General features: G+C 39.3%; 1 protein-coding gene across 5 annotated transcripts in view; it reads right to left on the reverse strand.

Moving 5' to 3' along the window:
- The window catches only part of slc12a7b (solute carrier family 12 member 7b), a 62,335-nt gene extending 48,601 nt beyond the window's left edge, over positions 1–13,734 (reverse strand). For 4 of the 5 annotated variants that reach the window (XM_067578661.1, XM_067578660.1, XM_067578658.1 and 1 more), the window contains exon 1: positions 13,389–13,734. In XM_067578661.1, the coding sequence (XP_067434762.1) occupies positions 13,389–13,605 (217 nt within the window). In that variant the 5' untranslated portion in view covers positions 13,606–13,734. Of the gene's footprint in view, positions 1–8,911; positions 8,936–13,388 lie in introns of those variants that run through there. The other variant, XM_067578664.1, reaches the window with a different exon arrangement.
- Between the last annotated feature and the right edge of the window lie 422 nt (positions 13,735–14,156).

Genomic DNA, 14,156 nt, shown 5'->3' on the forward strand with positions numbered 1-14,156 from the left:
CACAAGGGTATTTATTACGTAACTTCATTCTAGACTCATCTGTTGATCCAAAAGAAAAGAGTCAAATTATAAAATAGGACAGGACAGTATCACCTAAAAATCAATATCACTATTAATTGTCACATTTACCTTAGTATTGATTATGAAACATCTTATCAAATACACCTGCTGGAGCTGTCATTGATTATTTATACTGAAAAATAAACAGAAAATCCTCGATGATGACTAAGATCCGCTAGTTAATTCTTTTAGGCATTTGTTTGCTAAAAACAGGAAAACCAAAGTAAATTAGGCTTTGTTGAGCGTGTATTCTGACTATTAAAATAATTTATATTATAAATAGATCTAAACAAACACGTCATGGCTTTTGTTATCTCCTTATTTCATCAGTGGGATGTTTATGGAGTGACATTAACAAACACTTGTATAACAGACTGCTGCGTCTGAAGCAGTCTGCTTCCTCCTCCAGACTGTGGTGTGGGAGCACAGGGGAGACTCCTCCACAGCTCCAGGGTGAGGTTGTTGTTAACCTCAGAGTTCACCCTGTCACTGCACGCAGCTGCTGGGACACGAAACTCTGCTGGGACACGAAACTCTAGAACTTCGCTTTGATGTCGAGGAGCTGTAGCATTTTTTTTCTGATAAACTGTAGCTCATACAAAGCATTCACTGTTATATTCACAGTTCACTACTAACTTCACTCTGTTCTGACGACCAGCTCACCTTCCTGCCCTGAGCAAAGCCACTCTCTCTCTCTCTCTCTCTCCCACACACTCACAAAACATCCTCCACTGAGTGCTGTATCTTGTTGAATGAAGCCAAAATCATGAATCATTTTGTTTCTGAGTTGTTTTGTTTCTGTTACTGAAAACGCATGGCTAATTAAATTTCTTCAAATTTCTTATGACATGAACCCACACTGTTGACTTAACTGGTGGTGTTCTCCGGCTCATAGAGCTTCGCTGTTATACCTTCAGCATTACAGGGGTAGACTGCAGACTGTATGAAAGAATGAATTCATCAAACATAATCAGAACTTTTTGATTCATTGCCCAGCCTTATTATAAAATACTAACACTAACATAAAAACAGTCTTTACAGAGGCACTACTTTGTGCAACTTTTATGTAAAATAGACAGCAATTAATGACACAATATGATACCACCCATTTTCACAATCGAGAAAATTTATCTCGGAGTTTCTTCATCACTGCCTAACAAGTGAGGTTCTACAGTATGGCAGTGCATCCTGTGTCTGAATGAATGAATCAAGGACATATCTATGGTGATCTAGCCAACCAGTATAAGATCATGTATAAACAGCACAGTAGAGAAATGAGTAAAACAGCTACAGGAAGCTCGTACATATTGGATGTTACTAATGTTCTAGCTTATTTTAAATACCAGACAGTGACACTAAATGTGAAGTCTGTCCAGCCGTTTGCTGGCCAGCATTTATTTGGCTCATGCTCACTGCAATCATATAAATACTGGGAATTTCTCTGTGCTTCCTGTGTGGGGATATAACTCACTTATTACTCACTCCTGCCTTGCCTTATTCCTCGTTTTAAAAAAGTAAGGGTATGTGTATTCACAGCTTTGATCTTAATGGAACCTGGTCTTCACAAATGTAACGCTGTCACTGTCGATCCAAAACTACATGAATTTCACCTCCATAATAGGAAAAACTGACTGAATTTTCTGTTCATGATGGAAGTGTGTTTAAAATGCATCCTGGTATTCAAGCACACATGCACACACTTACATGTACATGCCCGCCCACGTATTCTTTGAAGAGGTAAAATGACTCTCTGGGGTCTCCTTGGTAATCTAGTCCAGATTTGGCAGGTCTAAGTATAGTGGTTTTTCATCTAAACCTGGTCTAATGCGGTCTGGATGGAGAAACATCAGTGAAATTGCCCTTTTATCTGTTTTCATGAGCAAAATAAAAAGGTTTCACAAATCTTAAAGTGGGTACAAACAGTGTTAAGGCTTTTTACTATGGTGTCTAACACTTTTTCACAAGTATAAGTGGTAAAAAAACAGAATCAACTGCTAAATATCATTATTTATGTTTCCCTTTGTTCTCTCAGGCAACTGCCTGTGCTCGACTGTGTCAGTGATCAAACCAAACAGCCAATCAAAGGTCATGGTCAGTATTCTAAGTCTCAAAAGTCAACCTGATGAGCGAGTGAGTGTTGAGCGGTTGCAAGCGTGTAGGGAGGGTTGAGCTCGCACGCTCGTAGGAGACTATTGCAGACTGTCTTCTAGTAACTCAATTGATCACAAGAGATTAGATGTCATCTCAATTTATCCAACTCGGTTCAGTAGGCAAGTAATGAACTGATCAGGCTTATTTCCTGTTTGTGTGCCTGCTCAGTCTGTCACAATCTGCTAAAGACGTGTGAGGAATCATTCTTGGCAGGCATGTGGGAGTACAGGCAGATTATGTTCGCACTGGATTTAAGTTTAAATTTAGATAATTGCCAGCTGTAAACATTTCTTACTCTGTGTTATTGCACCTGGATTACTTTCACTGAACACTTGTATTGATGTAATTCAATGTTCTGCTGGATGTTTGAGTGGTTGGGTGATGCAGATTTTTTTTGATGTTTCAAGTGACTGTACAAATTAGCAGTGATACTTTTTCTAGCAAAGTAACACAGGTACTTTTGACTTTCATCATCGTCTTTGAATAAGTTCTATACAGCAGACTGCACAACTGTTTACAGTGCAAGCACAGCCTGTTTTTCAGAACCGGGGTTGGAAAAATACCTTTGTTCTTCCTCACCATCATTGGATTTCTGCCACTCTGACACATTTGCTGTTCCTATGAAGCTTTTCCTGTCACCACATTTCACTCCTTACATTTACATCAATATCCTGCCCCCCTTCTTCCTGTGAACGGTTTGTCACGTAGAGTGGCACACAAACATTTGTCATTTGTTAACACAGTTCAGAGAGAAATTAGGTGTTTTTTATGCAACAAAAAACACAGCAGAATCGTAGTGACATAAAAAGTAGATCATATAGAGGCCTTATTTCCATGCAGCTCTAACACAGATAGTGATTAATTAATCTCCCCCGACAAATAGTTCAGCTCAACTGAACTTTTTCTCCATGGGCTCAGTTTTCAAATCCCAAAATAGATGTATTGATTGAGTCTACAAGGAGATGGGAGAAGACTGGATTAGCAACAGATACCCAGAGTACAACCCAAGGACACCAGTCAGCATGTGAAAGGAGCCAACTTCTCTCTTCACATGGACACTTCCTTTCTTTCAAAGCAAAAACAAGATAATTGCTCAGCGTTGCCACATAGCTGATTTTTATCCTGTCTATTCCCCTCTAACCTGTGCTCTATCATGGTTTTGATGCTGTGTGATAAATTAAACTGTAAGGAAAATAACTTAAGAGACACGAAAGAGAGAAATTCATTGAATACAGTTGGTTGTCTGCATTCAATTGAGATTAAGACAATAAATGATCAAAATGGAAAGAAAAAGGTAACCACTTCCAAACTGATAGACAGGTCTACAACAAATAATCAAAGATGAAAACTAATCTAATCTATGCCAGTCATGTATTTTGTTGTTTCTAAAAGTTTGTTTAGTTGAACACACAGGAGTAAAATGAGTCTATATTTGCAATTTCTATACTTCAATGCTTTTGTCCATAATCAACATATAAAAGATTGAGCATTTTAAAATAAGCACACACCCATTTTCTGCAGGACTGGTCCAAAACAAAAATAAAAAAGGTTCTGTACATCTGACAGCTCAACCGACTCAACGGCCTTTAAATAATGCACTATATTCAGTAACTGAGAGCGCCCTCTGGAGGGAGGAAGGAGGAAGGACAAGCCTTTCTTGTGAGGATCTGAATGTATGTCATAATAATAATGTTAAATCTAAAGGAAATCATGTCATGTGAGTTTGATTCATGACCTCTGTCACATGGAATCTTCCTTCTCTTACTTCCTCCTACTCTTAAAACTGCACTGTATGATTTTTAACTTTGACAGAGGTCAAGATATAGAACGATACTTATTCCTGTTGAGTGCCAGACTAATATTCTGCAGTATTTTACCTCAGGTTTGGTCCACTAATTCCACTCAATCCTGAGTTTAATATCTGGGTCTGTTTGGCTTGAAAGACATCTGACTGTCTCTAGAGGCTACTTTACTTCAGCTCAATGCCATTTGTTGCTGGGCAGAGTACAGTTGGCTTGTGTGAATGTGTGTGCTTACACAAGCCATCTAAATGTAACTTACAGTACCTGTGAATTACCTTACACAGTTATTTGAGGGCTGAAACTATCACATACCATGACTAAGGAGGATTATAATTCAACATGTGTTACAGATTGAGAATACAAAATAAAAACACGTGGAAATACACCGGTGATGCCACACAATCATGATGTATGAAATCATATGCACATAGCCTACTATTTGTTGTAGAATTTGTACACATGTAGCCCGGCAGGCTAAAATAAAAATCAGCCAAGTGGAGATCTTGCAGTTCTAACAGTAAACCGTGTAACCAGGCATAAACTGGCAGATGGAAAGGTCATTTTTTTTACAAGCACTACCAGCCATTCCCAGTCAGACTTTCCGAATGTCCAACTGTGACTGAGCCTTTCAGAAACATTTCCATGACTTTTGTTTATTGGTCTGTAAACAAGATCTTTACAAAATAGCTGGGTGTTGAAAGTGAACTAAGATATACAGCAAGAGATACATTCTATGAAAAATCTATCTAAATCAAGACATGATGATAATAATGAAAACAAAACAACTAGTCACAGCTAGTCAAGGTAGAGGTAGACCACAATATATTAGCTGAGGACAGGTAAATGCCACTCTCTGCATGAGTTGAGGCAGCATGAAGTCTGTAATGACTTTACTGCTCACACTGACAGCTGCAGCTCAACCATCTCAGGTAACCACACACTCGCCTGCCAGTCATCCATGAAACACTGTATTTGACACAACAGGCTCAGATGGCACTTTCTTCTCTCGAAGGTGATCCCCTTCATATATGTTTTATTTTTTACTTTTTTTCTGTAAATGCTGTATCTGTAATCAGGGCTAATTGTGTATCATGTTAAAACTTACACTGCCATTTAATTTCTAGTTTTTGAGCTGTGACATGCTTCGTGCTTCCATGAAGATGAAAGATGAGGTGAGGATCTTCGGTGACTGTTCAGTAGCCTGCAAGTATGCTACTATAAAGAGTGTAAAACACATGAGAATGGAATGCACTTTGACACTTTGTCCTCATCTCCAGATGTTTCGTTTACGCTCTGAATCGCAGCTGTAAACTGCTTTTGTGGAATTTCACTTTTCAGTTTTCACTAAATGGCCCGGACGACTGACAATGTCCTTTGTACCTTTGTTTCATAGTAAGTCAATGAAAGGAAACGATGTGAATGATAAAAATGCTTTGGAAAGCTGGATATCTGCATACGCATACTTCAGTGATTACACTTAGAGGAATACTTAACTGAACTTAATTCTCGTGTAAGAACAGTTAAGTCCGTTAACTCTGTTGATATTCCAGGTAGCTGGACATTAATATCAGCCAGTGAGGAAGTTTAACAAAAAGAGAAGCTGACTCAAGCGTTTTGTCAGCTTGGTTCCCTTTTGGGAAGACAGCTCAGTACAAGTCATGAGAGACTCTGGAAGTGACTGAGGCTATCACTGTATCGGTTTCATGTCTGGCGTTTGACTGTACAGCAGTCTTTTGGCCAGGGGTGGGGTTAAGAGGGTTATCCTTAGGCTCTTCATTCAGAGACAGGCAGAACATGATACTCACGCAATTTGTCTCCCTACACATTTGTGACATCTGATATCCGACGACGCCATCGCCAAGGAACTCCTACTGTACCTAGTTGCATTTTCTCCCACACATGGGGATAAACACAATAACAAACACCTGCACGATATAATGTTATCCAACACAAGAACTGCGATAAATACTGCCTTCATGAAGCTTCTAATGTCTAATTGTTACTGAGACAGTGACAGACATGTGTTCATTCAACTCCATCTATGGTGGTTTGAGGTTATAGTCTGTTATGTAATATTGCAACAACACAGTTTATGTCCTTACCTTTACATAAGTAGGTGGAGAGGGGAAATTGCACATGTTCTGTATATTTCAACACAACATCATAACTACAAAACACAGTTGAATCAACACCTCTGGCACAAACAAAACCTGAGCGTTATAAGATTAACTGAGATAGCCTTTATTGCAGGGCAGTGGTACTGGGAGTATAATATCATACAGGTGTTGGTGTTGATGTGTCCACTCCCTGTATGTGCTTCTTCACTTGATTCCAACTCCTGATGTAATTTAAAAAAAAAAGGTAGATTTTGCTCTCTATGAGCCTTATTTGGTTTCATTTGTCCAACAATCGTATTTATTGCAATAGCAAATGGAATAAGGCCAACATGACTCAGAGTAAGTGCCTTACTTAGCCTAACGCATACTGCTGACCAGGAGCTGGAAAACCCCATGACTACCAACACCAAATGTAGAGAACCTCCAGGGGGAAAAACACGTTATGTACTTTTTCCTCACAATGTCTCTTCATTCAGTAGCAGTGATTTTCAGCTGCTGGAAAATTGTTACCGTTATCAGTGTGAGTGCATGCATTGTGAGTCTGACATTAACAGTAGCTGCAGTTTTACATGCAGAGCATTAGAAAAGATAAGAGCAGGATTTTAGGTTGATTTTAGGATGAGGTTTATCTTTCCATATCCAGTAAATCCTTATTGATCAGCCTGACAATGTGAGCAATAAAATTTTTTTAGCATCATATGCTTGGATACATTTATTGCTGACACTAAAAGCAAAAGCAACAGCCTGATTGAGTCTTCTAAAGGTTAATCTGGATCAGACCATCAAACCCTTATATACAGAAGGCTAGGCTACATGTGCAATGTAGACTTCCATTTGTGATAAAACATACATTCTGTTAAAATAATGACAGAACAGTAGTAAATCATAGTAACTCTAGAGGCAGTTGTCTTGAACCAGCCAATACTCAAAAAAACAAAGTTAGCCAATATATAACTGCTTCAAGCTTGCAAGTGACCGTTAACACGTGGCTCTCACTAGAAAACTCTGGAGCGTACAGACATGCCGACCATATCTTGATGACAACTGCGGCATTGTGTCAAACCCTTCAGTCAACGTCTGTCAGGAGTCACGAATAAAACAATGTGGCAGCAGCAGAGAAAAGCTCAGTGAAAAACAGAACAAGAAATCCCCTGATTTTCAGATGATAACTGACAAATGTACAGTGTGGCACCTCGACATGAGAGATGGACAACGCATGGTTATTTTTAAAGATACTGATAGCTACAGAAAGCGGTCTCTGAGGAGCTATAGCAGGAGTTAGCAATACAGACACAGTACCTCTCTCCACTAGTTTATGAAGTCTGTAATTGATATAAGGCACTTAATGTAATGTTTATGTGATTAAAACAATAATTGTAGCAAAATGGGACACATGAGCCCTAAATGTTACTATAGTGAATTAACAGAGATGCAGAGATTGAAGGATTCAAATCTGTTAACAGCTAATCAGTGATGTCAGAGCAGGAGTTTATGATGACAAATGGGATGATGCAGGATATTTATGTAGTGACTCATTCAATAATTGTAAGACAAGAAAGATGAATGGATTGAATAAAAGAGATGAAATTGATACTGACAAACGTGCATGACAGGGAGGTTAAACCTGCATTATAATTATGATGGTGTGTTTACTTTAAAACTGGTATAATATCCCTAAATGTGGTCCTTTGAAAACAAATGACCGATTAAAAAAAAAAAAAAAAACTTGATGAAAAGCCCGTTTTAAGGATTTAGCTAAACAGTGGGTGTGTGCTTCTAAAAATAGGAGGCACCTTCTCTGAAAAGCCTTATGTCTGACCAGTGAGGGACACACCCCTCCTCATGAGTGTTGCGTGTAAACAAGGAACAACTGGCACAAACATCCCACGCAGGACTGGCAGGGAAAGGCAGCGGACTAAGGAGGCAACGCGGGAGAGAGAGAGAGAGCAGATATAGTGGACGCCGGGGCCCAGTTGGTGTCCATGTGCTGACTGCTGGGCTCCAAATAAAGCAGAGGTCAGCACATGATACCCAGTGTGCATGCCTTTTCAAATATCAATGCTCACGCACGCATGCATGCGAACATAGTGCTGTGTAGTAAGACATTCCAAAGACTCACCTTCATTTATTAACACTGACCAATTCATATTGTACCTGCCTCACATAACTCAACATCTATACTGTATTTACAGTGTAACCTCAGGATACTCACACTCCTTGAACTATTCTTCACTTTTTTTCCAGGTTTTCTTTTTTTCTGAAGGTAAATAAGGTAGTAAAACACACATCAGACAACCACAGACACTCAGAAAATCAAAAAATTATGTTTCTGAGAGTGAACGTCTGGAATGACATTGGACGGAGGAAGCATGTATTATTGCTTAAGTGCCTCAGCTGCAACAGGTAGTACATGTGTGCTATTGCTCAGCACACAGATGTGTCAGTGCATGGACTGTCAGAGATGAGAAACAGACCGACAGTCTCTGCGTACTGTCACATCAAGTTTAAATCCGACACCTTTTAGAGACCCTTATCCCTGCAGAACCTCATTTATCTTCCACTGCCTGTCTAATCTCTCATTAATCCAAAAGTAATCTCAGTGTCATCCTCAGTATCTGAAGCCAGCAGCAGTACTCCGTATCTTCTGACCATGCAGGTATATTGATTATACATATGATACAGTTTTTAGAGAACATTAACTTCATACATGGTAAAATATTTATAAAATACTTAATACGTTGTTAGCTGACAGTATCCATGTTCATATTTCACTTTACTTACATTCTTCACATCTTGGCCTTTCCTTCACACGCTGTGACGAGACTAAACAAGGAAAAAAAAGGACATTTATGGACTGAAAGGCTTTGAGAGGAGAGTGAGCCAGTGAAACATGCAGCCACTATCATTCAGCCAACAGAATGTTCTTCTCTATCATTTCCACTTCTTCATAACCACTGCTTCCTCTTTATAATACCTGTTACTCAATCTCCCCCTACACATTGTTTTGCAACCTTGATGACAAGGGCAAAACAATTTTCCACTTGAAATAATTTAAAGGGTACACGTTCTGCAAATTTCCAGATCTATATTTTAATCTGGGGCTCTACTGGAATATCTTTGCATGATTTACTCCTTATTTAGCCTATCTTGTACCGGGGCACGCCCGCCCACTGTGTCACAACCGACTTCTGGCCACTAAGGAGGCAACGTCAACAAACCATGAAACAAACTATAGTGGTAGGATTTTCTCGCTCTTTAGCCAAAATGTCAACTTCCATCTGTACATGTCCGAGCTAGAATCTGATCTGAAATATGAGAGTAGACAACACAAAACAACGCATGGAAAAACCTTAGTAACAACCTTAGCAACCAAGGCTACGGAACAGACGGCTGCTTATGGGCATGTGCAACGAGCCATTAGCAAGGTAGAAAAAACCGAAGCAGGTTGAAGCCCTGGCTCTTGACTTGCAGGGAGCATTTCTACATACATTAACCTCACGTTTTGCAACTTTGACCATATTTAACAGAGATATCTGAAATGATAACAGTATATAAATAACAGAAAACCACGAAAAAGCTTAATATGTCCCCTTTAACGTTGGATAATCAAGTAAACACTGTTTTCTATATGCCCAATAAACTGTCAGTGACATCAAAATGTAAAGGTAAACCTTCTTCCAGCCGTCATGTCTTGGATGTTTCACTTTTTTGACATAAAAAAAAAGATTTTTTTCTTACTTTTCTACTTCGCTGAGGAATCACATACAGGTTGCTCTTTGTTACTAAAAAACACTAAAAGATGTAATGGAAAATGCCTGACCATCCATTATCTAAACTCATTACCTGCTACAGTTACCAACTTCATCATTCAGGAATTTAATTTAGCAGAAACATCCAGGAGCCTATCAGTAAATAGATTACAACAAATCAAGTAGGTTTCCCTGCCATCAGTCATCTATTGATCACAATACTGACACTGCAGTAGAGGAAGGGACTGAGGGAACTGTAATCCAGGACAAATCAGTCACATAACAAAGGCTCAATATCTAATAAGATACTTAAGTGACATATGAGTACTGACGTCCCGTTTTCATTAGCCAGTGATAATACAGTGCTGGGGGGTTTTCAATACTGGCACTTCCCATTACGACAAGAGCAGTGGACACAGTCTTAAAGCAATACTCCACCCAAACGAACAGTAAACAGACAATATTAGTTCCACTATAGATTGGTTTATTTTATTTTTTCTCTATTGATTAACTACTTAAACGTCCAAAAAAAGAGAAAAATTCCATTTACAATGACATAAAACAGAAAAATGGAAACTCAGCGTCTTCCGCTCCTCAACAGTTGAACAAATGAAGAGGATAAATTTCATCACAGAAAATAACTGAATTTCTTAACTTAACAAAACAGTGTGAGGTAATTCTCATATCATTTATTCCTCATTCTGTCATTGTGCCACAGCCCAGTAATGTATGTGACCACAAACAGGGAAAAAATCATCTTCAGTCATACAACAAATTCTCAGGAGATTAAAATGTGTGTAGTTAAAAGCTCTCACACAATTTACTCGATCATTGTCTGAGAGAAACGAACAGCAAAGGCCACGACAAGCCCAAGCACTGCACACTCACGCTACCACAACTACATGTGTGCACGTGCATGCCCGTCTTCTTCTTAGCAGCTTAATCTGATTTACAATGAAATTCAATCTATGCATTAAAACTGAACAGACAGGTGCCAACCTGTTCTTGTATCAGAGAAGAGGAAATCATGTGGAAGACATTTTCATGGCTCTCTAACTCTGTGTTGGGTAGACTGCCAGTTAACACACTTACTGCTTTTCTGAGGTGGAGCTTTATTCTGCTCAATTAGGGCCTGACTGATACTGGATTTATGGGGCCGATGCCAATACCAATGTTAGGGAGTAAAAAAATGAGCTGATAATCTTATATATACAGAATATATTCATAAACACACATTTTTTGCAATGATCCCTCAATTGTGGTAAACACTTGTGACAAAGATATGTAATGGAGGCATGATATTTTACAGTTTAACAATAAACTTCACTGCATAAAATGACATCAGCGCACTGAAACAGTAAACGTCACCAGCAGTGTTTCCCCTATAATAGTATACGCCTGGCGGGCTGCCAGGTCAACGACAACCCCCACCAGGCCAAAAAAATATTGTATAATGCCAATAATAACGCAAAATATCCATTCATTGGGAAATCAATAGCGTTTGGGAGCCTCTGAGCAGCGCTATTCCGAGACATGGGTTAACCTCTGTGTCGTTGCCTTGGAAACTCTTGGTAGCGTAGCTCCTTTTAAGGAATAGGGCTGTGTATCTATATTAAACTTGAATTTTAAAAAAAAGGATCAAATATGCATAAAACTCTCTAAATCAAACTGTATATCAGAGCACTCATGGTACACTGCTGTTGATACTCATGCACCATACGAGTACTGTCTAAAATACACAATCAAAACCCACGTCAGAAATTAAAACATCTTTTTACACAAGCAGGATTTTAAAGGTCAGATAAAGAGAATAATTACATGTTAACCTTTCTTTTATCTAATATCATGAACTATTGTTCTTCTCACTCTACACAAAAGTGATGGAACAGGTTGGAACTTGATATCAGCTTATATATTTGAGTATTCAAATCACCATCAGTAGCTTCAGCAGGGCCAGAAAAAGACTTGTGACTGGCCCAGCATCTTGTACTGGCCCTGGGCCAGTGGGACATTTATTGTTGGACTTAACATTACTGACTGACACACACGCTATGTCAATAGCAACACTCCTTCTGTCACCATGATGCATCACCAATACAGCAATAACCCTCAGTGTGATCTGTCTTTTTTCATTCATATTTACCTGTTTTACAGCACCCAAAACCTCCTTTTGTTTGTTAATAATTGTACCTTTTTTTCATACTTTTTTTCAGTGACGTATGAAATGGCCTGTGTAAATCACAATATAAACTCAGTCAGTGATATAAGTGGAAGGTAGCATCAGTCTAAAGATAAAAGACTTGACTCGCTGTGGGATACAGATTCATTAAAGCGTCTCATAATCACAAGAAACCACAACTAGTGACCCATTTTAGCAGCTCAACCCCAGTTTAACAAAACAGTTTATGCTCTAACGATCACCAATCAATACACACACAGATTGTCTATGCTAACATGAAACCATCAGCACACTGTAATTTAGCACGCTTGCTTGGCCAGTGTGCCAAGCAATTATTCCAGCACCTTCCAGCCCTCCGCCTGTTGCTATAGAAGCACCTTGTTTGTGAGCAACTGGTAGAACAAGACCTGAGAATAAAGACAGCAGCCAAATTATGGCTCAGAAAGAGAGACTGCTTGCCGTGAATTGGCATATTTAATATGATAAAATAGCAACAGTGACCCTAGAGCAGATTTTAAGAGGATGTAATGGAATGATCATATCATATGTCACGTTCAAAATTTCCTTTAGAGATGGTAGCCCATAGTAAGCTAATGATATAATTTTGAATGATTAAGTATCACAGAGACACTTAGTTTGCCGCAGGATCTTGAACATAATGAGTTTACACAGCATATTAAGCAGCAAGGCTTGTTAGGTCTGACCTACCTCAAGTTTCTTGTGTGTTTTCCATAGTTCAAGACTCAAATTGAGTTTTTCGCCATTGTTTTGTGAGTGTCAAAAACTAGTCTACTGTTCTTCCCTGTTAGGTAGTCGAGTGACGACCTTTTGTACTCTCATAATGAAAGAAGAAACTGTGGTTCTTTAAGGAGGGGAAATGTAAAGGCAGTTCAACACAGAATGCTCATTACGTCCTGTTCAATTATGTGAGGAGACATTTGATATAAAGCTAATTCTACGTTTCTGTTTTATCGAAAGGAAGAGTTTAATCTGGCGCAATCTTTGAGAGCATTGTTTGTAATTCTTCAGACGAACTGTCAGTGTTTTCGATGGGTTATTTGATGATTAATGGCTGTTAAGTCATCATATAAACCAAAATAATATATGTTTTGCGATGTTAAAAAGTTTTTGTGACAAATAATGCTAATGTTAGGTGTGTGTAGGTTGCTACAGCCTCGGTTTTGGGGTAACTTACAGACGCCCCGGCTTCATTACATAATTATGCAAGCACAAACAGAGCCCAAGTGAAATGCGACAGATAATCCACCGGTAGATAGATGAGATGAGATAAGAAGTGGGACACGGAGTTTGTAACGGGCAGCTGTCTTACCGTACTTGTTGGGCTCTCTGTTGTACTCCAGGATAGGCACCACAGCGTTGGGGTCCTGCTGTTCGAACACTGAGTCCTCCCCCGCCTCTTTTTCCTCCTCTCTGCCGCCGCTACCGGTGTCCGGCGCCGGGTCAGAGACAACCGCGTCCGAGTGCTCGTCCTCCCCGGCGACCCCTCCTCCGCCGTCAACCGGGACCACCACAAATCTTTCGCCCATGTCCCTTTTTCTTCTCCTCTCTTCTCGGACTTTTAGCGGAGAAGAAAACGCACCGGCCGGCTAACCTCTGCGGTTCACACTCAGTAAGAGCGAACACACCGGACAGCGCACAACTGGACACACACGCTCACCCGCTCATCAGGGGATTGATTACAGTACACACGTGCCCGCCCTAGGCATTCGCTCATTGGTTGAGAGGGTCAAGGAGCGCTGTCAATCACACCCAGGAGCAAATCAGAGTGGTTCAAGTATGTTAATTGTGGAATGAGCGAGTTCTAAAATTTGCCTCAATTAAATCATATCCTTCCCACAATTCATCTGGTAAACAAACAAACAAAAAACATGTTTCTGTTAATACCAAAAAATAATTCTCTAAAAATATAAATTATTCTTAATGCCTTTAAAAACAGCTCAAGGAAGTTCAGCAGCCTTATATATTTTATCCAGTCACAAAATATTTTGACTTAACGTCATACTTTCACAAATACATTTGAATTTGAATTTTGTATGAGCTTATTTATCTATTGACCTTTTGCTTCTTGCCTTAAGTA

Source organism: Thunnus thynnus, chromosome 21 (assembly GCF_963924715.1).
Source record: "Thunnus thynnus chromosome 21, fThuThy2.1, whole genome shotgun sequence".
Classification (NCBI taxonomy): domain Eukaryota; kingdom Metazoa; phylum Chordata; class Actinopteri; order Scombriformes; family Scombridae; genus Thunnus; species Thunnus thynnus.